The following is a 26,623-nucleotide window of genomic DNA, read 5'->3' on the forward strand; positions in this document are numbered from 1 at the left end:
AAGAGCTCAAACTAAAGCAATAGCATTTTTCTTAGCATGCACACACAAAATAATCTACCGTTAGTCATCTCATTAGCTTTTGTTTCACTTGGAAAGAGTGATCAAATGGTCTTAAAAATACTGGAGAACATTCTCTCTACTTTGATGACATGTTTATGCATCTCAGGTATATCTCTCTCTTCAATAAATGTTTTAATACCAGTAGACTTAAAACAAACATACGTAAAGATAAATGAGGCAGAGTCTAGTGTATAAGAGTCATCCATAAGGTATCACATGCAGAAACAAAACAAAAACTGGTAAGAAGTTTAAATGTGTTTGTCCTGAAAATAAACGTGCAGGCACCCTACAATGAAGAGGATTTGACTACCTTAGCCTTTTGTGAGAGTACAAAGCTAAGTTCTTTCTGATGGCCCACGTGGAAAATAATCTAAGATTCTATAAATTTTTAGAAGCATTTTTCTAGTCTTTTATTAAGTAATAATTTGTGGTAGTAATACTTATATCCTAAAACAGAGGCACAGGATTGAGAATTTAAATCTTCTGGGTGCTTAGTCTTTCTTACAGGTAATACTGAAGTCTTAATTGCCATAGCAGCATAAATTAGGTATTTGTAAAAATAGCCATTAAATACTAGTCCAGGAGTATATTTAATGTACATATAAATCCTACGTTAAAAGTATAAATGAGGAAATAGAGTATAGTTCTAGGATTTCTAAACTGTTGACCATCAAAAAGTAAACCACCCTCTTTAAGACTTAACAGAACTTTAAAAAAAATTGCTTCAACATATGAATTTAAGACTTTACTTTATTCAGCAAAATCATTTATTTACACAATGGGGAATGCTGGTTTGATTTTGTCAATGAAATAAAAACAAACTGAACAGAGACAATACTGAACTGTATATATATTTTGTACCAGAGCTGACCAACTGTTTCCTTACCTGTATCAGGAACATCAAGAGCAACAGTCTCACAAGGACACTGGTTTAACAATACACCACAGAGGTCCAGTAACACCCTGGGAGCGTCCAATGCAATTTCCAACTTTTTCTTTTTTTATAAATATATAAAAAAACAAAAAGTCAGCAAAACCAGCATTATGATGTAATAGACAGAGTATAACTCTGAAGTCAATGGGTCAGTAAAAACCTTATCAGACCATCCAGTTTACAAAGTGATCTGCTCTTCTTCAGACCACTAATACAGAATCCAAACAGATGAAAAATAGATCACTTTCTAGAAGACAACAATGATCTGATAAGGATCTGACTTAATGGAAGTTTAAGGGGGGATAAAAAGGAATGCAGAGCACAGCGAACTTTTCCAGATTTTCCGAATTTAAAAAAAAAAACAAAAAACAAAAACAAAAAACAAAACAAAACAAAACAAAAAAAAAAAAAAAACAAAAACAAAACAAAAAAACCACTTCAACATGAAGCTACCATACAAAGTTTTTCCATTTTTCTTTGTAAAAAGTTCAGTTTGCGATTTAATCCTGGGTTTTTAGTGAGAAGGACAGTTTGGGCCTGGACTTCCCCTTGCCCAGGATAATTTTTTGTTCTTCTTTTTGCTGACGTTGTCGCTCTTGTTCTAGTTTCATCCTTTCCTCATGAATCTTTCTTTGTTCTTCAACAATTCTCAACTGCTCTTCAGCCTGAAAGTAAGAAGTAAACATCAGAACCTTCTGTGAATTTGTCTTCTAATAGTAATACTGGGAGACCATGTGACCGCTTACAAACAACAGTATATTGAATAAAACCCTCCTACGGTCACACACAAAGTGATCAAGGAAAAAACAACGAGGAATTAGAAAAGAACTTCTTATTAATTCTGCCTACATTTTCCGATTTTGTTATGAAAAATCAGAAAAAAAAGCACTTACCTATTTTGAAAATGGCAATTTCAAAATCATGTTTTAAGATCAGCATAGATTTTGTCCTACTGACACTTTCAGTGCATCAGATGAAGAGATTTTCAATCATGAATAAAGGCATAGATTTACCCAAAGAGCAGGTCATCTATCAATTACTACAGATTTATCATTAGAAAGACATAAAAGAGTTTAAAGAGAAAAATCTCTACTGGGGCTACAAAACATTATCAATATACAACCAAGAAATACTAAGGACCCCTTTCTCTGGAGAGAAAAAACTTCAAGACCCTTTTCACCTAGGTGACTACAAAATGCTTTTTTTCCCTTTCAAGTGGACACTGGCATAATTAACTTCTGCAGGGCTTCAACTCCTTCAGTCTTCCACAACCAACTCTCTTCCTGTGCTGTATTGTATATACATTTCCCGTCGTCACCAAAAAAAAAAGTTCAGGCAGTTCTCCTTCTCCCTCCTCATCAAGTCTCTCCCTGCTGCCCCCACCAACCCCCACACCCACAGCCTTATTTCTCACCCCTCCCATCTCAAGGAACATTAAGGCAACATGTGCTGGTGATCTCGATGTCAGAAACGGTGTGGGGGGGTATGTGTGAGGAGGGGGGCGGGGTGGCTCCTGCTTCTAGTGGGCAGAGGACAGGCATGCTATTAAATATCTGACAATGCACAAGTCACCACCACCCCCCCCCACCCGCCGCCGCCAACAACAAGGAATTATCTAACCCTCAATGTTAACAGGCCTAAGGTTGAGAAAACCTGCTCTAATTTGGGGTTTTAAACCTCAGGAAAATCACTATCTGACCTTCAATTTAAAAACATTCACTGCATCCTCTGAATGCTTTCCTATTCCCAAAGTCCGATTTTAAAGTCATTGCTTCCATCTCCACTATTCTACTAAAATGGTTTTCTAGATGGTCAGAACTACAATGCTTAATGACCTCTTTATTCATTCTTCTGTTCATTTGAACTTAGGTCTTTCAAAAATTTTCTCCCCTCCCACGTTAACACGAAACACTGGTGACTCAAAACATTAAGGCTCTCCACCTGTTCACTCATGTTTATCTGCACTGATAGGCTTTTTGTTCAGAAATAGTAACATTCAATGTGACTGCATTACAGGCTTTATGGCAGAGGACAGGAAAGGTGACGGACTCTGGTATGCAACATAAAATGTTTACAAAAAACAAACCAAACACCTGACTTTTATATACCAACGTGACACAAAGAGGTCTGTTTTACTTTAAGATGGTGAGGATGTAGACAAAAAGATAGAGAGACAGTAAGGCAAAAATCCACTGTAACCAAGTAAAGGTCAAAGATAAAGATCCAAGTTTTGTTTTTTTTTAAAGATTTTATTTATTTATTTGATAGACAGAGATCACAAGTAGGCAGAGAAACAGGCAGAGAGACAGGAGGAAGCAGGCTCTCCAAGGAGAAGAGAGCCCGATGCGGGGCTCGATCCCAGGACCCTGGGATCATGACCTGAGCGGAAGGCAGAGGCTTTAACCCACTGAGCCACCCAGGCGCCCCAAGATCCAAGTTTTTAAAAAACTGAGAATGTGGTCAGCTGGCAAGATGGAAAACCCAACAGACAGATGAAATAGATCTTCCATCTCTCAGATCTTGTCCCTAAGCTACAGCTGGCTAATAGGCGTAGCTACTGGACACACATCAGGGAGACCTCTGGGAACCTTCAAAGTTCAACATGTCCAAGATTCAAATCCCCCAAACCTAACCACAGAATAAATTAGCCCTTTCTATGACCTTCCCTACCACCACGCATATTCTGCAGCTGTCTTCTGTCTCCTCCCTCCACCCGGACAGGGGCAAACAGCCAACCCGTCGGTTATCACCTCCTTCATGCTCTCTCTTCCGCGGCGACGGCTCACCTGCAGCTCCATGTGCACCGCCACCGCACCAGCGCGGGGCCCCACCTCCTTCAGACACTTCACGGGATTTCTGTGTTCCCAGTCTCCTCATCCACCCCACAGAATATGCTACCAAGTCTCACCGTTTTGGAACATCATTTTGTTCCTCCATGCCCTCAAGCTTCCAGTGACTTCCACCATGTGCAATATATGGACTAACTTCCCAAACGAGCAAACTATTTAAGACTTTCTATAATCTGGCTCTCACTGTATATACACTACACACTGTTCTTTCTCAAATCATGCTCGGTTTCTATCTTGCCTCCCCTCTCCTCTGCTCGTGCGTTCCTCCCCCCTACCGAAGCCTTACCTGTACACCCACTTCAAACCACCACTCTGGCGCTTAGACTTCCACTGATTATTACAAGAGAAAAGAATTAACTGCCTTTGATCATCTTTAGGAATTCATATGCCAATTCCTTTATCCACTTGTAACAAATCATCAGACATTTGGGTAAGAGTTTGGCAAAGTGCGATTAAATCAAGGTAAAGAATCTTCACTGTGTGTCCGTGTGCCTGAGAAACCCTTATGACTATTAACATTGAGACTCACTCTTCCCTACTCTTCCAACTCAGCCCTTAGAAAAGCAGGTTAGAACCTTGAGAAGGATCTGAACATCACACCTAACCCTTAAGAGAAATCTAAAATTACTATCACACTGACAAATTCCAGAGATACACACTGCTATCTCATGAAGAGTACTTCGGCACTACTTACCAAAGCTCTATCTTCATAATGCTTTTACCCAGTAAATGAATTTCCCGGAATAGATCCTATAAATAACACTTGCATACATGCAAAATTGAACAACTTTTTTTAAAGCAATGTAGCTTTCAAAAGACTGGAAACACCCAAATATTCCCCAACATGGGACTTCTAAACTATGGAAAAATCTATACAATAGAATACCGTGTAGTTAAAACAAACACAACAAAAAATAGGAATCACTACATACTGAAATGGAAAAATCCCCAAGTTACACTGTTAAGAAAAACAAAGTCCCAAACAGTCTATATATAGTATACTATTTCTCTGCAAAAAGGGGAGAATAAAAATACGTGTATTTATAAATGCTAAAATATGCATTTTAAACTCTAAAAAAGACAAAAAACATAACTGAATATACCCTTTAGACATGGTAATGAAAAGTAGGTGGATGGGGGAAAAAGATATAACCACTTATTTTTCTGAAAAATTAATTTGAATGATGTGATCCCATGACCTAAATTAAAAACAAGCAAGATTTTTAAAGCAAAGTCATTTCCTTCATCGATAGGAAATACTAATTCTATACTGAAATTAACTTTAGGTTGGGTAAAGAAAAAACAAGTTTCAATTTCAGTGACGTCTACAAATACAGGAGATAAAAGAGTGTGAGTGTGTGTGTGTGTGTGTGTGTGTGTGTGTAAGGGATGCCAGAATTTCTCTGGTTCTCCCTTAGTGTTAAACATATAGTGCCTATTGTAAGTACCTGATAATGAAATGATTTTTAAAAATGAAGAGAGCAGGTGAATATATCCTGTCTTTATGTATAAATATTTGTATTCTGTTCCATTACAGCTTTAAACGAAGCATAAATGCTATTCAATTACACCACAGCAAAGACAGACTAGCTAAGCAAAACCCAAAGCCTATTTTAATATAGTGCTTTCTCAAATGATGAAAATCCGTCTGTGAGGTCTGAACCTACACCTTCTCTGCTAAGTATTCTTCTAAACCTGAGCCTCCCTCTGTAATCTGACATGCCATTTCCTTCCTGATGACCCCACTTGCGAAACATGCACTCCTCCTCCTCTAGCCTTCTGTTGTTTCGAACGTATGCAAAAGCAAGCACTATGCCAGGGGTGGGGTAATGTGTATGGGTACGCATACAGACGGACAATACTAAGCTCTGTTACATGGATTCCATGATGGACATCACAGAGGCCCAAGAAAAAGCTAACACCCACCATACCAGAGCCACGAAATTAGGGTAGGCCTTCCTACACCATGAGTCCAGAGCCCTCACAAAGGTGGCCTTCAACCTTGCACCGCCATTCCGAAGAGTGACTGGTGAGATGAAATACCTGAGCGCAAGATAGGCCGTTCTAGCAGGAGGACCTATTCACTCTCCCAGTACCTTTTGCCCCACTCCCCCTTTACCCAGAGGGCCCAGTGCCTTTATTAAAATTACTCATTTCTGGGGCACCTGGGTGTCTCAGTTGGTCAAGTGTCTGTTTGCCTGACTCAGGGGTCATGATTCCAGGGTCCTGGCATTAAGCCTGCATTAGGGTCCCCGCTCAGAGAGGAGCCTGCTTCTCCCTTTCCTCCCCACTTGTGCTCTCTCTCTCACCATCTGTCTCTCTCAAAAAAATAAATTAAATCTTTAAAAAAATTATTCTTTCCTAAGCCTTTTCCTTCTCACATGTTCTAGAATACTGTGCATCAAGGTGATCCTGATGTGGAAATCTACCCTCTATTCAAAATACATATGAAATTTTATAAAGTTTTAAAAATACAAAGAGAAGTATTTGGTATCAGAAGGAATTACAAAAACGATAGGAAAGAATGAAAAGTATTCCAATTAGGAAATCCTGCCGCTACACGGAAATAGTAGTGGGTTTCTACATTTTAACCTTCCCAGACACATACCTATTCCACTCCGCCGTTTATAATTCTATGATTCATCCTCCCCTCTATAACAAGAGTAATGTATATCCCACTTCAGCTAAGCAATGAAAAAATATTAAAAAGAAATTTGATATAATTAATTCTGACCCTTAGCAAACTACAGGTCAGTAGAATGTTCTAAACTTATTAATATACAAGGTTAAAAAAGTAACACACAAAAGGATTAAAAAAAGCAATCCCTACCCATGGCAACTTGGTTATTCTGACAATTAACTCTTACAGTACATACTGTCATTATAAGATAGTAGCTACCATCTAAAAAGAATGCCAGCACCAGCCACTCTTCCCAGCCCCTTTCCTTCTCAATTTAATTGCCCAGTTATTAAATATGTTTATAATCTTAAATATATTTTTGGAACTTCAACCCAGTGTGACATCTCCTGAGACTGAGTATTACCTGATGCGGAGACAACGGCTTCAAGAAGGAAAGGACAAGGAATGGACAACTGAGATTGACACGGGATCCTCGGTACAAGAATCCCTGTCCTCCAGAGGTCTGGAGACAGCTCTGGAAAACTGCCAGAAGAGCAATCTCAAACCTTCAGCATTTTATCATTTATGTCCTAAAATTTCACAAAAAATGATCTCATCCAGATGCAGCTCTTTTAATCTTCTATACCCCCAATTCTCTTTCAACTCAGTTCTTCCGTTTGTCTTGGTCGTTCTTTCGCTTTTGTGGAAGTTTCTGAAGTGCTTGCTGACACATGGCTGTCAGCAAGATGGCATCTTCTCTGGTTCCTATATCAGATTTTCTCCCCTTCCTTTTTCCTCCACTTCCTCCTTCCTCCTCCTCTCACTGTATCACTCACCAAGTTCATTCTCTCTTTGGTTCCTACAGCCACCTTACCAATCAAGCCCCATCTTCGGATGGGTTTTTCAGTGGGTTTCTGGTTGACAATGTCCTTCAAGCCACCCTATACGATGCTAATACACTAACATCCAAAAGTTTTAAAAAAATTGTTGCTGAAAATACCTTAAATGAACTTTTCATCGTATCAACTAGAAACATGCCTCTCACTGACTACACATCCTTCCATAACTCCCCCATTTCATTTCAAATTAAAATAGTTTTTAAAAGATTTTATTTGAGGAGAGAAAGAGAGAGAGAGAGAGCACAGGCACACAAGCAGGGGGAGCAGCAGGGGTAGAGGGAGAAGCAGACTCCCCACTGAGCAGGAAGCCTGACACAGGGTTCGGTTCCATGAACCCAGAATCCTAATCTGAGTTAGAGGCAGAAGCTTAACTGACTTGAGCCACCACCCTCACATTAAAATATTTATACTTTTTAAAAAAGATTTTATTTATTTATTTGACAGTCAGAAATCACAAGCAGGCAGAGAGAAAAGGGGAAGCAGGCTCCCTGCTGAGCAGAGAGCCCGATGTGGGGCTCCATCCCAGGATCCTGAGATCATGACCTGAGGCAGAGGCTTAACCCACTGAACCACCCTGGCGCCCAAATTAAAATATCTGATTGACATTTACATTTGATGCCATGCCATATTTGCCTGTTTCTTACAATGTGTAAATACATCAATATTAACTGTCCTAAATACTGTGCTTTTAACTTTTCTATGCTCACTGTAGTAAAGAAGGTCCGTTCTCTTTCCGATTGTATTAGTTTCCTGTAGCCACTGTAACAAAGCTGCACAAACTGGATACCTTAAGAGAACAGAAATTTATTCCAGAGGCAAATAAGTCCCGAATCATTATTACTGGAACAAAATCAGGGTGTTGACAGGGCCACCTTCCTCCTGCAGGTTCTCAGAGGGAATGTGCTCCTTGCCTCTCTGAACTTCTAACGGCTGCCAGGACTTCCTGGCTTGCCACATGTATTGCTCCAATCTTCAAGACCAGCATCTTCACATCTCTCTCTGTTCTGTGCTCATGTCACTTTTCCTGTATGGAAGTCTACTGGGAATCTTAACAGTCTTTTCATCACTGTGTCCTCCTGTCCCTTTCAGTCCAAGCTGGCAGGGTTTCTGCTGATACAGCAACCCTGAAAACACTGTGGATCTCCCACATCTGGCAGGCCATTAGACAAGAGACTCCTCAACGATCTTTCCTGGATAAATCTCATTTACTCGTGGCATTTGCTAAAGTGGCTGAGGGAACCTATGAGTCACATGCATAATCTCTTCAGCCCTTGCAAATGGCTGTCCAGTCATAATCTTGGTCTTCTTTCCAGAGTTTTTCTAACAGTAATAACCAACTTTAGCATCTTTTGTAATCTAGATAGGTTGAAATTTCCTCCAAACATCAAGTGCTCTTTCCTTTTTAATTTATCAGTTTATTTATCTATTTATCTCCTTGAGTTTTACTATCAACTACCAGAGGAAAGCAGGCTGTACGCAACACTTTATACTTAGAGTATATATGTAAGTATATATATATATATATTTACTTAGAAATACCTTCAGTTAAATAACCAATTTCAACCCTTACAAGCTCCACCTTCCACACAGCTGTAGGGCACAGTCCAGCCGGGTTTTCCACCAGTAGACAATGAGGACCTCCCTTCCCTTCCAGCGTCCAGTAACATCTTCATTTGTTGTCTAAGCCCTTACCAGAAGCACCTTTGAAGTCCGTATTTCTACCGACAGTATTTTTTAAAGCAGTCTAGGTATTTTCTATCATATGCCTCAGAACTCTTCCAACCTCTGTCCAACTTCGAAACCACTTCCAGATTTTTAGGCAACCAATTTCCACAAACTATGTAGCTCAAAACAATGTAAAATTATTCTGGAGGCTAGAAATTCAAAATCTGGATCACTGGTCCAAAATCTGAAGTGTCAACAGGGCTATGCTCCCTCAGGAGGCTTGAGGGGAAAGCCTATTGCTTGCTTCTTCCAGCTCCTGGTTGCTGCCTGGATTCCTTGTCTTCTGACCACATCACTCCAATCCTCAAGGCCAGAATCTTCAAATCTCTCTCTGCTCTGTCTTTAGCCTTCTCCTTTGTATGCACAGTGTGGTAAAAAAATCTCCTTCTGCCTTCTTCTTGTAACGATACATATGATGGCATTAAGAGCACGGTGGATGATGTGGGATTAACTCAAGATCTTTAACTTGATCATAATTGCAAAGACCCTTTTTTGGGGACACATTAGGTAACATTCAGAGATTTCAGAGATCAGGACATAATAACACATGGGTTTTTTGTTGGTGGGGGGGTTATTTTCCAGAGAAATTTCTAAATTGCAAAGTGAGATCTACCTTAAGTTGGTGGAACACTTTTCACATATAATCAACTTCTACAGATGGTCCTATTTTTTTTCATTTCTCAAAGCAATGATGAACATGGTAAATCCCCTATTTTGCAAGTGGGTAAGGAGAAAACTATTTTCATTATTAAGGAGCAAAAATACACTGTAGACTTATGATTTGCATATATTTTAAAACTTCGAGGGCATGTGGATGGCTCAGTCAGTTAAGTGTCCAACTCTTGGTTTCAGCTCAAGTCATGCTCTCAAGGTCACCAAATCGAGCCCCCATTAGGCTCTTGTGCTCAGCATGGAGTCTGCTGGGGATTCTCTCTCCCTGTCCCTCCAGCCTGTGCACTCATACTCTCTCTCCCTCAAATAAATAAATCTTAAAAAAATAAAAATCAAAAGTTCCCAGTTAAAATTAATTTTATATCATCATAACGTAGTAATTTTTATAACTGTATTAGAAATTGTCAGTCTCTTATTATAGTTCAAGTATTCACAAGCAAAGTAACCAGGTTCCATTTTACTACCATCTTCCTTCACCAGTGAATAACCTGAAGGCCATTTTCTACTGATACAGCCTCCGGAAATGACATTTAATTCCAAGCAACTCCTATCACTTTTCTTAGTCTGTTTCCCTTTCTGGGTAAGTAAGATTCTTACACATTTCAAAATAATACCTGGGCTTTTCCCAGACACGTCACAAAAAATGTGTATGGAAAAGAGGAGCAAAAAAATTTTTAGGTATCATTTTTAACATTTCTTCAAAAAGTTTAAATTCTCCCTTGTATTAACAAGGGCCTCTCAAATATTTGAAGATAGTTATGTACTGCCAATACTAAGCCAGAACTAGAAACCAATCTGCCAAAAGGCCAAATCCAGTCAAGCCAAACCACGTGTGAATTAATTCTTGTTTGATGTTATGAATAAAACGTGTTGAGTAATGTTCTTTTGCCTCCTACTGAACCAATAAAATCAAGCATCCTGACAAACAATTTGGAATGTGCACAAAAACTACCCTCGGTCTGGAACACCTCATAAAAATTTTACATACGGGGGGGCACCTGGGTGGCTCAGTCGGGTTAAACGTCAGCCTTCGGCTCAGGTCATGATCTCAGGTCCTGGGATGCAGTTCTACATTGGGCTCCCTGCTCACAAGGATCCTGCTTCTCTATCTCCTCCCCGCCCACACTCTTTCTCAAATAAATAAAATTAAAAAAATAAATAAATAAAAAAAATAAAAAAGAAAAGAATTTCACATACAAGAGAGCCCATGTGGCTAAGCTAACGCAGTCCTCACTACCGTCATCACTGCAATCAATGTGAACATTTGTCACAAGGACCTACTTATAAGTCCATTGAAGAGTGGTTTATATTTACTTTCGTAATTATTTTTATGTGATCATGAAAGTGATGTATGTTAGTTGTATAAAATATAGGAACTGGATAAAAGTATACAGTTACATATAAGTCTCACAATAGAGACTACTAAGCATTTTGGCATATTTTTCCATCTACTAAACTGTGCAAGTATACTTTTCAAATTAGCAAGATCATGTATACATAATTTTGTTTTTAGCCTTTTGCCCTGTATTACCAAATACTTTTAGACTACTGAAAAGCCAACTATAAGCACAGGTTATACTTCATCTATAAACCTGCAAAATTTTCACTATTCTAAATAACATGGTGAGAATTTTTTTCTGTATTACCTTATTTGCATCTGATGCAGTTTTCACAAGATAAATTCTCAGAAACAGATTTAAGGTTGCTGATATTTACTGATTCAGTCCTATTTTCTAAAATGGCTATGGGCCATTACACACTCCCTCCATTACCATAGAAAAGGTCTCTCTATACCTTATTCTTGCCAAAACTTGGTGCTAATGAGGAAAAAAAAAAGTCTTTTCTATTGGTATTTACTTATACAGAAAAAGAAAAGCGTGTGTGTGTGTGGCGGGGGGAGTCACTTCTTAGTTTTCCTACAGAAGCTGGGATACTGGGATGTATTTTCAAGAATTGATTATAGCACTCTTCATTCTACTTGTGTAAATTCTCATGTATATCTTTCACTTTTTCCATGCGGGAGTCAGTCTTCTTTACTGACGTGTAAGAAATTGTTGCATTATTCTTTCATGGTTATGTTGTTTAAGAAATCTCCCCCAGGGTACTATCTTTTCCAACCTGTCTTTAATCTACTTTCAGACAGCGTCTACCATTACTTATCCCACAAACTTCTTACTACACAGAAATTTGGTTTACCACCATAGCTATTACTGCGCCTAGCCCACCATCCTCGGAGAGCCCACACACTCTTGCCTTTAATTCCACAAAATCCCCAAAAGGCCTCTGCCAGGCTTCATTTCCTCACACTCCTGCACCCACTGTAAATTCAATTCCTCACAGGCCACTGAGGTTGGGCTCATGGGGTTTTTTCCAGGAGGTTCCCAGGCCACCCTGAGGCAGTTACGCCAATTACCACACATCCCACTACCAAATACTTTCCTATTACTTTTAACTTTTCCTGGGACTGTCCCTGACTCCACCATTAATACAGTAAATACTTCAAGAGAACTTAAGTTCTTGTCCATTTTTATTTCCAAATCGCTTTTCAGACACAGTAACTTCTCAGTACAGATTATGTGAATAGTTAAGCTTGACCACTGCCTCTTTCTCCCTCGCCCTCTAGAAGTAAGAATGCATCACTTTCTTCTCCTCATACAATGCAGCGGTCCACATTTCTAGCATATTTATGACGTCACAAAGCAAACGGAACTGCTGGTGCGACAAGATAAACGAGCACTACTGACATAACCAGGACAAGTCCCATGCTACCTACAACACTAGCACACTCTCCTTCCTTTCTTAAATACCTACTCTTCTAATGGAACATTCAATATAGACCATGTGATATTTCCTAATAAATTGGTAAAAAGATAAAAACAAACTTGCTCAAAATCGAGAGGATAAGGAATGAACAAAAACTAAAGAAATCTCCATATGTGCCTGGCATCTTTATGCAGCAACATTTCCTGGTCTTCTCCAACACAAAGGATGCTCCACTTTCCCTGCAAGCCTATGACTCACTGCCAACAGAACCAAGTAAAAATTAATTTTGTCCAACGTGGACAATAATTTCTTAAACTTCAACTTTATAATATATAGGAAATATATGAGTTCTGTCCAAATCCTTACCAAATATTCTCAAATTCAAACTTCGTTTCTCCAAGATATCTTTTCACTAAAGTCTACGGATAACATGCAGTCAAAATAATGTCACTATATAACCTATTCTATCAAGCTCAAATGTTCTAGAAAAACCACTAGTCTAAGTACAGCTCATGAATCAGCAACAGTCTGCAAACTATAATGGATCTATAACAAGATATGTAGAAACCAGAAGTGTTTAAGAAGCTTTTATAGCCACTTGACCTCATTTTTCTAGTAACTTATCTTAATTATATTTTGCAAAGTAGAGGTCTGAGACAAATTAGGATTAAAAGACAAGAACAAAAATTGGCCAATTACTACCACTTGCGAAGAAGCACTGCTCTAGAGTAAGCTTGCTAATCTTTTCCCAGTAATGACATACAGAAGTCATATTTTTAATTTTAAGATCCATGTCGGTAAACAAAGAAAGCTGCCAAAAGGAACATAAAGAGCCCAACCAAGTTCCCCTAGGCACCACACAGCCCAGATCAGAAGGGATCTCTCGGCAGGACCTAACAAGTTGAGGAGCTCTGCTCTGTAGGTCACTGGCATTCCAGGAGACCCAAAAACTGAACTCACCAGGCTAACGAATTTTTTATCACACTCTTAACGGGAATTCTGTTCCACCTGCTTGGCAATTCTGATTCACCATGTTAAATACCAACTATACTGTTCCTCCTTTCTGGAAATATCCGTGCCTTAAAAACCACTCTGTATTTACCTTTCAAGTTCAACCTTCCAAACTCAAATTAAGGTTCCTTCTTTCCACCTTCCTTCCTTCCTACCGACACTGAGCTTTTCTTCTCATACAGCATTACTAAAAAAGGTATGATCACAGACTAACTGATGATCATGTAGTGATATATCTTATAATTACTCCTCATCCATTCACAGTGCATCACCATTCACAGGGCTTTTGCTACCTTAAGAGGTTTTAAGGTATTTTCATGCCAGCCTTTTTAACAGCCAGGACAGCAGTATTAGCGAAGAATCCATAGTGTCATCATGCTAAGTTGCTTCGGGTATTTCCAGTACTGGCTTTTCTCTGGGGTATGCTATCTTTTAAAACCTCATGCTTTAGAATTAATTGCTCCATAGTTTTAAGGTTATGTAAAAAGTTACCGTATCAACTATAGGACACATTACTTATGGTCCTTCTCCTTCACCCCTACTCTCCTTGGGATTCAGTGTCAATTAATGACTTAGCCCAACTCCGATCCTTTTCAGTGCCTTTATCAACAGTCCCTAGAATTTCTTTTTCTCTAAATCATCCACCTGGTGCTTACAACTTGCTCCCCACCCTCCAAGTCAACAGTATGACTTGGCAGCAAGTGTCTCTTACAACTGTACTAGTCTCAACACATTTCTAACTAGACAAAACTTCTGAAGATGTCTAGAACCAAGACTACCTCCTGGGCCATGTCTCTAGTCCTGGGCACTCGACAGCACTCATCCCCTATTCACCCTAAGATTCCTTCCATCTCTGACTTACATTCTTACTGTGAAAGAGAATTCCTATATGCTACCTTCAAGGGAAAAAGAAATTTTTCCTTCCAAAGCCCATTCTCCTTTTGTTTTTTGGCTTCCTTATATCCACAGTCCTTTAATTCTAGCTTACTTTATCATACAGAGACTGCTTCAAAGTATATACTCTTAAATGGAAAAACCTAGGACATCAAAATTTTTGTTCTACTTTTTCACTCCACTTCAAATACTAGTCTGTGCTAAAAACAAAGAAACAAACCAAAAACTCAGAAAGCACTAAAAAACAGAACTGAGAGGAAAAAAACAGATTAGTTCTTTTTCTATTTTTTAAAAAACTACCTCAATATTCTTATATTGGCTTCTTTATTAAAATGTTTAAATTGCTCTGAATCACCTTTTATATTCCCAGGTTATAATTACTTCAGTCTCCATATTCCTTGCTAGGTTGTAACTTGGAATAGGAAAAGAGCTTATTAGTCTGATACACTTACTACCAAACATATGCTACCTACTTTACCTAGTAAACAGGGTAACTAATGTGAAGTGAAATGCTGCATTTTAGTTTAAATACTTCCAAAACCTTTGCTGTTATTGTTTAGGCGTAAATGTAAAAGAAAAACTTTGGAGTGGGGTTAGTCCAAATCTCCCAGAAAACCGGTCTTAAACCACTGCAAATCTTAGAATTTTCTCCATATATAGAATTTCTGGATAGCCGCAGTTAAGATTCCTCTGGAAGACACTTAATAAAATCTAGTCAACCATTCCGGCTCTTGCCTCAAATCCCTGAAAAGGGCCCTGAAAACTCCAAGAAATATGTCAGTCATAGAGCACAAATCATCCCATAAAATCTGAAAAAATAAAGCAAATATAAAATACTTTTCACGTATGCTTCATACATACCAGTTTGGCTTGTGCTTCTGCAATTTTTCGATTATTCTCTTCCAGTATTCGCTCTAGCTCCTCACGTTTTGCACGTTCTTCCTCCTAAAGGGGAGGACATGTTAAGATGTTAGAAAAACAAAATGTTTATTTTTACTGATAAATATTTACTAATCTTCCTCTGAACTTTTTTGATCTGACTTAGAGGGTAGCTATATAGCTACCTTCTGTCTGACAAATGATAAACTGTGCAGCCACTAAAATTTGTTGCTAGCACGAAATTTAAATCATCCCTCCCAGTCCAAACAGCAACCGACTAAACCCTCCCTAATGACAGTTTCCTGGCAATTATTACTAATACTTTAATATCACACAAATCAACAAGGACAACTACAAAACTGGATAGTATTTACCAAATTAAAAAAATAATATATAAAATATAAATAAAGTGAATATTTGTCTCACCAATTATGTATACCTACGTATTCTTTACCTATACTCCTTTAATCAGCATTAAAAGTTGAATATTTACTGTCTTGTCCAGTGTCCTGCAGAGTGTGCTCCTCGGCTGCCATACGCGCCAGCTTCCTCTTTAAAATGATTTGTACTGTTAGCTTGGCAATACCTGCATCAGCAGCTCAACCATTTATAAAGAAACAACATACAAGGAAGGCTGAGCTGAGGAATGCAGATGTTTATGGTAAGAAGGAACAAAAAATGTAATTCATCATTCCTAAGGCAAACAATTAATAAGAAAAATACATTTACTGTTAGTGAAAAATACAAATGGTAATCCATACTTCATGGAACTAAGGGCTCTTCCATGGGGAAAATGGACTTAACATTCAGATGTTGACAATTTCTAAAGGCAGCTTATCTTGTCATCTACAGTCTGAACTGAGATTCAGGAATCCAGGGGGTGCATGGTCCGGAAATAAAATTCTGTAATTTATTTTTTATTGGAGAATTTAATGAGATTTTATAATGCAAACTATATGAAGATTGCTTGATGGTTTGGGCAGTGCTCAGATCACAGCATACATATTCAAATGATTTTAATATTTGGAAAGACTGTCAGAGGGTTGTGTCCGTGTTAAAAAAAAAATTGTTAATATGAAACAAAAAGCAAACGAAGAGAAAAAAATCTTCCTATGATTAATAACTCGCTACAAGATAGCACCATTACTCCAAAATTATCTTCATTATCAAAAGCACTGATATAAATAAAATTTCATACATTCAATTGCAGTCTGTGATAGCTACCAAATACAGACACATGTATCTACTTAAAGACAGCACAAGGGAAAATGCATTTGAAAAGCTAAGCTTACTGGAAAATAAGAGAGATTTAATACGATGCCAACTTGTCCACCATAAGGCCAAGATTAACAATGATAGGAGACACATATTCTGAGTCGAACATTTAAGTTCAAGAAAAGAGAACTACAGGATTTTCTATGGCATACACCAATGGAATTCATATTCATTATGCAAACTACGTCAAGGGACACTCAGGGCCGTGAAGTAATTTGCCTTAAGTGTTTCAGTGACTTTCAACAAGTTTTAGGAACCTGGAGTAATAAGTGCAAATAAGCCATAAAGCTTCAGTAGCAAATTACTGTCTCACAGAAAGACATTTTCAACTTCTGCTCCAGCTGCTGATAAAACAAATCGTGTGTTTAGCTTGACTCCAGACAAGGACAACCTGTTCCTTCATAACTCTCTAGAGAAAAAAAGGAGTTGTTAGTAGATACTAAAAAAGTGGATGAATAATCTGGACATTTTTCCTAAAAAGATTCTTTGAAACACATTAGGAAAATGGAGGGCCTTATGATCAGAGTGCTAGAATTAGTCCATTGTGTTGAAGCAGGATTTAGGGTAGGGGGTGAGGGGTAAAAGGACAAAAAGAAGAGCAAGAAAACCTATGCATCAAAAGCAGGTGCTGTCACTCAATGTCGGGCCCTGCTCTCTGTAATCTGACTGAAGGCAAACCGCCTCTCACAGTCTAGGCAGTAAGAATGATACACAGAGAAGAAGAATACACATCCACAGGCGGATTTTCACCTTTTCCCTTTACCGCTCCCTGTCTCCCTCCGCCCTCCCAAAAAAGAATGTAAGTCCTGCAGCCATGGCAAAAGTTTCAAACACTTCTCAAATATGTAAGTCAGTTTCATTAAATCAAAAAGTATCCTTGAATATGTTTTATGAAAATAACTTTTAAATATCAGTCAGCACTTCTGAATAAGGCTAAAAAATTAACTTTCGCAGCAATGTTAAGTTTAGATGAGAAAGGAATTAGTCTGTATTCCATCTCTTTCTGAACTGAGCAGGAGGCACACCCAACACTGAAAGTTTTGCCATGGACTGTCTCTACTTTCCAAACGACCGAGCGTTACCTCTCTGGCTTTTTGGGCTGCAAGCTCAGCTTGTCTCTGTCGCTCGAGTTCTTCGAGCAACTGCTTTTCCATGATGCGCTTGGCTTCCTCCACCCTTCGGAGCACTTCTCGCTCAATTTCATCCTTCCTTTTCTCCAATTCTTCCTCTACCCTTTTTGCCACTAATTCTTCCACTCTTCGTGCTGTTTCTTCCTCGATGAGTTTTTCTTCTATTTCCTGCTGCCGACTGGCAAACAAAGGAAAAAACAATGACTCAGATAATATAAGTAAACCTAACAAAACAAGATATAAATCTGTCAAACACAAAGCCTAATTTTAAAATTTTATAATTCATTTTCATGCAACATTCAAGGAAATAGAAGATACCCAAATTAAGGGATATAGAAATTCAAGTAAGTATGAAGTATTTCTGTTTTCTATCACTTTCTAAGTACAAAATGACTGGTATGTATATAAAAGGAGCTTAGTTCATTAGTTTTCATTTAGAAACTTACAGTAAATCTGAAACAAGAATCTACTTTTTTGGTATCAACTTCATAATGAAAAGACAAGCTGTTGTTAAGTGTACAGACTTGCTCATTTGCCAATGCACTCAGTCTAAGGGTTAAGCTACAGAAATCAAAAGAAAGTACTATGTAGCAAGCTATTCAGACAAAGTTCACCCCTCTCCCCCACTTCCACTAGCAAAATCAAAATAAATACAGACTAAAAAAGATTCGGACTGCTAAGGCAATGTAGTGTTAACTTTTACTGAAAATACAGGCCAACTTAATTCAGGTCCTGAACCTAAACACCTTTTACTGTACCTTTTCTTTCTTTGGTTAATTGATTTTTCAATTAAAAGCTCTTCAAGAGATGGGAAAGTGGGTGAAAATACATTGTCAGTTCTAATAAAAAGTTCAATGAAGCATGATACTGTTTTAATTATTTTAATCACATTTAGAGATTATGAAAACAACTTAATTACTCAAAACGAAATTCTGCACTGAAAATACTGACATTTACCAAGGCACTACAGTGTAAACCATGCACATTTTATACCACTGATACCCAATATGATAGCTCCTTGGTCACATGTGCTTAGTCTGAACTGAAGATCAGTATGAAGAAAATGTATAAGAAATCTAATAGCTATTTGTATTTGGTTACATGTTAAAATAACAACATCTTAAAAACTGAGAATATATTAAAATTAATTTCACTGGTTTCTTTTTAATGTGGCTACTGGAAATTCTTAAATTACAGATGTAGCTCACATTGTATTTTCTATTAAACTGCACTAGATGAGACAATAATTTGTGTTAAATTAATAAATTCAGAGGCTCTGGAAGTATATCTAAATCCCAAGAAGACAATTTGTTATTAGTAATGCTTTCAACTTTCTCACAACCCACAAAATTAAATACAACTGTAACCTTTGTATCTTTTGATGACTCATAAATATGTATGAGCCAGTCATTCAATTTACGTGTTTAGTAAAGACTTTATAGCATCTAAGTGACCTTTAAACACCCAAATCCACTTCAACTAAACTCTATTTTGGGGGGTTGATGCCAATTTGATTCAAGTGCTTTCATTCTCAACTTCTGTTAACTTATTCTCAGTGATACCATATTAATACCAGTGTTATCTCTAACATTGTAATTCATTTCAGTTCCTGCATTTATAATCTGTTTTTCTGTCAAGGAGATAGTAGCTACTTGAAAGAATACAATTTTAGGTTGTAGATATATGCAATACCCATTCTGAAGACTCTGTTGCTTGTTTCTTAAATATTTCCTCCCAACACTAAATTACTGATTTTTATCTAAAAAGATACGAAAGCCTAATATGTAACTATGCTCCTTTTCCTTTTGAACTTCCAAAAAAATACAGTTTAAGGTAGTTTCAAGGAGCCTTTATTTATAGCAGCTCAATAAAAGAGAAAGCTAGCTACTCCCAACACTAAAATGAATTGCTAGAAATATCTAAAGGAAATGAGGCAGTGATTTCAGAAGAAATTAAACTACATTTCAAATATAAAGATTCTGGCTTCTCTACTTCATCCAAAGAGAGAAATATGAGCTGAAATAAGTAAACCTGATAATTGCTGAACAGGAATGATGGGCACATTGGGGTTATAATATTCTCTCTACTTTTGTATATATCTCTAAGTTCACATAATACAAAGTTTTAGATGTATATAGGACTCCCACAAACATACTTTCTTTGCTAGTCGGTTCTTATGGTATTAGTAAATGTAAAGAAGCCTAAGAAGAAATTTTATTTTAAAATGTCAAAAATGGTACAATTCAACTCTTAAGGACAATGTCAAACAGTTTCAACTAAAACTTTCAATATAAGGTAAAAGGAGAGCGAAGAGCGGAGAAGGCTTTAGGTTAGATTATCATCAGAAAAACTGCCAAACAACTTAGGAATTTGGTAAAGATGGAAGACACTTGATACATATTCAGCGTTTTTCAAGCAGTCCCTAGGTAACAGCAGTAGCACAACGGCTAATGGGGCCACATTTCCAGAGTTGGTCAGTAAGGAGAAAAAAGACTAAATAAATTAATTCAGTTTATTACTTACTGCAAAAGTCAGATCAGCACGGTGTGAGCTCGCTCTCTGGTCCCACTCATGGACACCAAACCCGAGGGGCCAGATGACCACAAAAGTGGGGAGCAGTGGGGAGCTCTGCTGCTAAGGAGTCCATCTAAGGACAGCGCAGGAGTTTTATAGCCTGAGGGAGGGCAAGGGGAAAGTCCCAACCTCCAAGGAGACGGGGAGGATGAGAAATGGCCCAGTGGAGTTTCTCACCAGGCTGCTTATCTCCCTTTCTTCCTAGAGGAACCACAGGACATACCACCATGACTGTAATTAAGCCCTTCTGCTGGGTTCCACGTGGAGACAGGCAAGGTCAGGGCGCCACAGCAAAACTGCTCCCCTGCAAGTTTATCAAGAATGGGATTTTCTGTTGTTGCTGTTATTCTCAGTATAGTTAAAATTACCATTTCAGTAATCAGAAAAAAATTTTTTTACAGAAATTTTTCAGTTTCTGCCCTGAAAAGTATTGCTTCAATTCCCCTCTCCCCTCCCTTAAGTAAAAAAACAAACAAACAAAAAATGTATAACTGAATTAAAAATGAGCCTGTCATTACTGATGAAAAATGTATTATCATAATCAATGATAAAGTAGCTCTGAGACTCATTCTCATAAGAGATCCTGAAGCTTTCTTGGAAAAAAACACTTGTTCATAAGTACTTCACAGAGTATCATTTAGTGTCACTGCCCACCCGCTGCTGCGAACCTTCCTCACAGGAACTGTCTGTCACTCTCTTGATGGTTAGGGTCCCTAAGCTTTTCCTCAGGCTCCTCTGCTGAATACATTCCCCGACTAAGAATTTGTACCACTGATGAAGCTTCCGTTTTCAATGGAACTAGTATATAAAACATTAGGCACCCATTTTCTCCATGCTTTCAGAAATTTAAACACACCAGTCACAACCAATTTAAAATGTCAACTATTAAAACAGCAAGGGCCAGGCAATACAGTACGGAGTATGACTTTGTATACAGCAACTGGCCATATTATTATTTTAAATATAATATACATAGAAATATTTTTCAACACAGACTCAACCCTAGGAGCTTACTTCTAGGAAGTGCTCATAACATCAGCAAACAGCAGTAATTCGGTATTGACATGGGACCAAATACTGTGCCAACAGCTTTATACACCATGTCATCGATTACATCTCTGATGGTTCCTCAGGCAAAGAACAATTTCTTAGCTGGGCTCCAGCTCACAGCATTTTGCTGAGATGACTCCCAACCTAGGTGGACTCTAAAGCTCATCATCTCAAGCACCACACTACCCTACACTGTTTCTCCAGGACAAAAGTGAAAGGCAAAAGCATACGGGAAGATGTAACTACCAAATTGGTTGTTTAAAATTTTTTTTATCAACATCAACTAGATCTTATGCCCTAATACTTTGTCTTAGAGCCCTAACTTCCCCAAAAGGCACAGTTCCACATACTGAATTTGCACATAAAAGCTGCTCTTTGCTCTCAAGATGAGCTCTTCAAGTATTCTGAGAATCACTCGTATAGATCCCAGTTCAGTTTAGATACTTTAATTTAGAAGGCTCTTAATCTGTCATGCAGTTGAACATTAAGCATAATCAAACATAGATTAGCACAGGCTACAGTAAATTATTATACCATTAACATTTACTGATTTGCTCCAAGTCATTTACAGCCACCCGTGTTTTTCAACATGCACAGTTAATACAACACTCATAAAGCATCTCAAAAGAATACATAAGAAATGGCTGGTACACAGGAGAGAGGTAGAACTTTTGAACTCAATTTTGAAACATGTGAATTAGCTATTCAAAAATGAGGAAAAAAAGGTTTAATGCTTAAGGTCTACCTTTTACAGTATTAATGTAACTCATAACTTCCTAAATTTACCAGGCTCGATTTGGTTCCATGTACATAAATTTTATGACCCAACATTATTTACTGATACCCACTGTACGCCAAGTACGTCAATACTGCAAATGCAGTATTTTTCTGATCTTCATAATAAGCAAGACCTGTATCTCTGTTTCAGGAAAAAGAAATCAAGTTCACAGATGATTTATTCAAGGTCTCACGACTATAAAGAGCAAAGCAATTTGGTTTCCAGTATTACCAAACTTTCTAATTGGTTAAGCCCAACAGAATAATCTAATTTTGCTGTCTGGCGGTCTCTCATCTAACACTGCATCGCTTCAAGCACACGGACACGGTGCATTCTCCTGACATCCCTTCTCTGCTTCCAGGAAGCACTTGTCTTCCTCCAACAAACATTCCCTAAGGTTCTTTCAGTCCTCTGAACCAGCTGCTCTTTTGCCTCCATGCTCTTCCTGGGTCATTTCATCTCCTCCCCAACATTTCTCCCAGGCCTCAGTCTCCCGTATCAACCAGAGATAACCTCACCATATCCAGATGTAAGAGCCCACGGTGCAAGTGACAAATGGAAGCTCCCCTTGATTTTTCCTTGTCTTCCATCCACCAGGTTTCTGACATTTTAACTGTCTGCCACACAGTTACTTAGACATTTGGTAGCTGAGGTGCAACAGCCACAATAGAAACATGAGAGCCAACATTCATGTTTTATTTCCCGTATGTTCCAATCCAGTTTTATTTGCACTAAGTGTTTCTTAACTCTGTCCCTCTTTTCCATTCCAATAACCACCACCTCACTACATCTATGTGGCTTTACTGCAACTAGTTATCAATCCTACAGCATTTCGTGCAGGTTTTTGGGGGAGAAAAAAAAGCCCACACTGTTCACCTCCTGAAAACTTTTCAGGTTTCTAGGATGAAATCCAAGCTCCTTAATATTAGGCACACAAGACACTTCTCGTAATTCCCAGCCACTATGTACCTCCCCAGTCACTCCATGATTTTAGTCCTTACACACCTTGCTCCACTCAACGTTCACTGTTCAACCGCTCTTTAGGGCCATTCCCCTCTCTCCCCTCCTTCACTCAACCATGAGTGGAGGGGACTCCACTTTGGCCCACAGGAACCTTCCTGTGCCTCGCCTGACAGTCTCTCTTATTTTCTCTTCATCTACCACCCACCATGCTTAGAAGGTGCCTACCTATCCATCATCTCTCTTTTTATGATCACATGATGATCACTGAATTTACCACACTGTATTATAATGTAGCTACTTCTAAATCATTAAAGCTTTTTGGACAGGGATCAATTATCTTTATATTAACAACACCTAGGATAGTATCTGGCACTTATTAAATACTCAATAAATTGTTAGCTGAATCATGAGCTAATCTACAGAGACTTGTAGACCTACAACTACTTATGCCCATTTTCATGGCTCCAAAACCTAGGTCTTCCCATTGTTCCCTCTGTTATTTCCAAGACATTACACCAAATTAAGGAGTACCTGCTGCATGGCGCAGAGGAATTCAGAGTATAGATGTCTGCTAGCTCTCCTCCCTTCATAAATGCTAATGGCAGTTCGTTCCTTCTGTCAACTTGGAACTATACAGCTGCCCAATTTTCTCATGTAATCCCTGTATTTTGTCTCTACTATTCATGTATAGCTTGCTAAACACTTCTAATTATTCTTTGCATACCAGGTTTCTTTCATTTTTCCCACAAGTCTTAGCTTTCTAGTGAATGGCAAATCATTTCTCTTTGGACATCTGTTTTCAAATGGAAAAATTATCTCAGAGATGTCTTCAGTAATCTTTCAGATGTTCATCTGCTGACATTTGAGAGCTGCATTTTTACAGCGAAGGATCTTGTTCCAGACCAAAAAACCTGGATTCTATACAATCAAGGTTGTGAAACAATTACTTGTATTTGGTTTTCATATACAGATACATATATCAACAGTTCTACGTAAAGAGAAAAAGGTATGCAGCAAAATAACTCTCCTGGTACTGCTTCCTCTGTAGTATTATTAGTGTTCCAGTCCTATGCCTCTTAACTTTGCTTCTCAGAAACCCTCTGCTGGGGACGCCTGGGTGGCTCAGTGGGTTAAACCGCTGCCTTCAGCTCAGGTCATGATCCCGGGGTCCTGGGAATGAGTCGCAAATTGGGCTCCTTGCTCTGTGGGGAGCCTGCCTCTCTGCCTGCCTGTGTGCTTTCTCTCTTTCTGACAAATAAATAAAATCTTAAAAAAAAAAAAAAAAAAAAAAGAAAAGAAAAAGAAAAAGAAAAGAAAGAAACACTGCTGGAAAATTTACATAATACAAACCCAAACATATAAAATTTTAAAATCCCTAGGGGCGCCTGGGTGGCTCAGTGGGTTAAAGCCTCTGCCTTAGGCTCAGGTCTTGATCCCAGGGTCCTGGGATCGAGCCCCGCATAGGGCTCTCTGTTCAGCGGGGAGCCTGCTTCCCTCTCTCTCTGCCTGCCTCTCCGTCTACTTGGGATCCCTGCCTGTCAAATAAATAAATAAAATCTTAAAAAAAATTTTTTTTTTAATATTTAAAATCCCTAGACAACTCAGTACACATGTATCTGTCCCAGGAAAATCCTAAATTCAGTTAACTTTCCTGCTTCATGTGCACTTTTCTACACATGAATTCAAGAACTGAAGAAGACGGTTGGTTAAAGAGGGAAAGTCTGCAAACTAACTTTGGGAAATGAATACCCAGAGAATCAAAGGACCATGGTCTTAAGCCAAAACAAAACGCCGCATTTTAAAACCAAAAGATCAGTTTGGAATTATTTGCACCTACTCTGGGGTCTAAAAATACCCGAGAGGACTCTTTCAAAAATACTTTTACCCAAACTATATTTCAAGCTGGGAACCTTACCGTGACGCTGATCTTCCCTAAATTAAGTTCTATATGTGAGCAATGTGAAAGTAAAAGCAAATACGCAAGTGCCTTTTAAATAAAAGTATACTAAGAAGGAAAACGAACAGCAGGATTGCACTGAAGTCTGCCGCAGAGGATTATAAAGCAACGTAAATAAGAAGTGTAAGGACGCGAGTGAGTTCCGATTGGGACGGTGGTTAAGCAGGTGCATTCAAGTGCGGAAACTCATGGTACTTGTGTCTCGAGTGTGTGCATTTTGTTTCTGCAGCTCACAAAATGACAAACACCCAGCAGGTTCGAAGAAAAAAAAAGAAACGCAGGCGCGACCACCTTTAACAAAAGGAGCGCACTAACGGAAAAGGCATCTGGGGGTGTCCTGCGGGAGCCCTGGCGCCCTATTCCCGCGCAAGCCGGGTCCCAAACGGAGGCTTCGGTGCGGGACCGCCGGGGCCGGCGGCGACCTGCTCCCGCGGGCGCACTCCTGCCGGCGCCGCACCGGCCGGCCGCGGGGCTCCGCACGCCGCCCCAGGCGCGCACCCCCGCCCTCCCCGGCCCGAGCCGCGCTCGCACCGCACTCCCGGCTCCACCCCTGCTTCCGGCACTCGGCTCCTCTCGCGCCAAAATCGCGTTCCCCGCTCCGAGCCTGCCCTGCGCAAGCCCCACGGTGCTCCTCCCCGGCCGCCTCGTGGGCCCGAGCTGCCCGCGGCCTCCCGCCCGGCCGCGGGGCACCCTCCCGGCGGGTTCCTGCGACCCCGCCGCCCGCCGCCCCCCCCCCCGGCCGCCCCGCCCCTCCCCCCGCGGGCGCTCACATTTTTCGCTGCCGCTCGAACTCCGCTTTCTTCTCCTCCTCCTCCCGCTTCTGCTTCTCGTCCAGGCTGCTGCGCTTGCTCACCGTGCGCCCGAAGATGTCGATGCGGTCGGGCGGGGACGAGGCGCGCTCCCGGTCCCGCTCGCGCCGGGACACGGCCGTGTTGGTGGAGCGCGAGCGGGACCGCGACTCCCGCCGCCGGTTTCGCTTGCTCTCCCGGGATTTGGAGCGCTTCCGCACGCGCTCCTTGTCCCGGGACCGCGACCGCGAGCGGCTCCGCTTCTTGTTGTGTTTGCTGCTCTTGGTGTGTTTGGAGCGGGACGAGCTCCGGCTCCGAGACCGGCCCATCCTTCCGGGCGACGCTGTGACTAACCGCTGGCCTCGGGTCCCGCACGCGTCCCACCGCCCTCGCTCCCGCCTCCGGACGCCGGCTGGCCGTGCTGTCGAGACCGGGGGAAGGAGAGCGGTCAGCCAGCTCACTTTATACCGCTCGCTTAGGTCGACGGCCGCCACCAAGGCCGCCTCCAACGACAAGGCCGCAACGCCAGGAGTTGCAAAGATGGCAGCCGCGGCAGCACCGGCCGCCCTCCCCACAATGCCCCGCGCGGAACGCGCCGCTACGCGAGCCCCGCCCCCTCACGATGGTCGCCGAAGGCCGAGCGAGCGCTTCCGAGCGCACTCGGCTCCTTCCGCCAGCCCTCGCCAGCCGGGCGGTCGGGAGCCGGAGTCCCGCACCTCAGCTTCAGAGCACGTCTGCTTTCCGGTGAGATGCCGACGCCGTGAGAATGAGCCCGTCCCGTTTTGGTGGGAATGAAATGGTG

The 26,623-nt window shown here is 40.1% G+C and overlaps 1 protein-coding gene across 1 annotated transcript; it reads right to left on the reverse strand.

The window, feature by feature from the left end:
* Nucleotides 1-792: 792 nt before the first annotated feature.
* On the reverse strand, nucleotides 793-26,389 carry ARGLU1 (arginine and glutamate rich 1). Its single transcript, XM_059378177.1, has 4 exons — nucleotides 25,804-26,389; nucleotides 17,664-17,889; nucleotides 15,289-15,372; nucleotides 793-1,659 (listed from the first exon to the last, which is right to left on the reverse strand). Exons 1-4 carry the CDS (start codon nucleotides 26,148-26,150, stop codon nucleotides 1,495-1,497), a joined length of 822 nt encoding a protein of 273 aa, XP_059234160.1. The 5' UTR covers nucleotides 26,151-26,389; the 3' UTR covers nucleotides 793-1,494.
* Between the last annotated feature and the right edge of the window lie 234 nt (nucleotides 26,390-26,623).

This window comes from Mustela nigripes, chromosome 15 (genome assembly GCF_022355385.1).
Source record: "Mustela nigripes isolate SB6536 chromosome 15, MUSNIG.SB6536, whole genome shotgun sequence".
Lineage (NCBI taxonomy): Eukaryota > Metazoa > Chordata > Mammalia > Carnivora > Mustelidae > Mustela > Mustela nigripes.

Excerpts from the sequence above, each read along its gene's own strand:
- ARGLU1 (XM_059378177.1), bottom strand. The coding sequence starts at position 26,150 with ATGGGCCGGTCTCGGAGCCGGAGCTCGTCCCGCTCCAAACACACCAAG. Across the intron at positions 17,890-25,803 it reads TTCGAGCGGCAGCGAAAAAT|TCGGCAGCAGGAAATAGAAG; the intron begins GTGAGCGCCCGC and ends TTTGTTTGCCAG. Across the intron at positions 15,373-17,663 it reads CAGCCCAAAAAGCCAGAGAG|GAGGAAGAACGTGCAAAACG; the intron begins GTAACGCTCGGT and ends CCTCCCCTTTAG.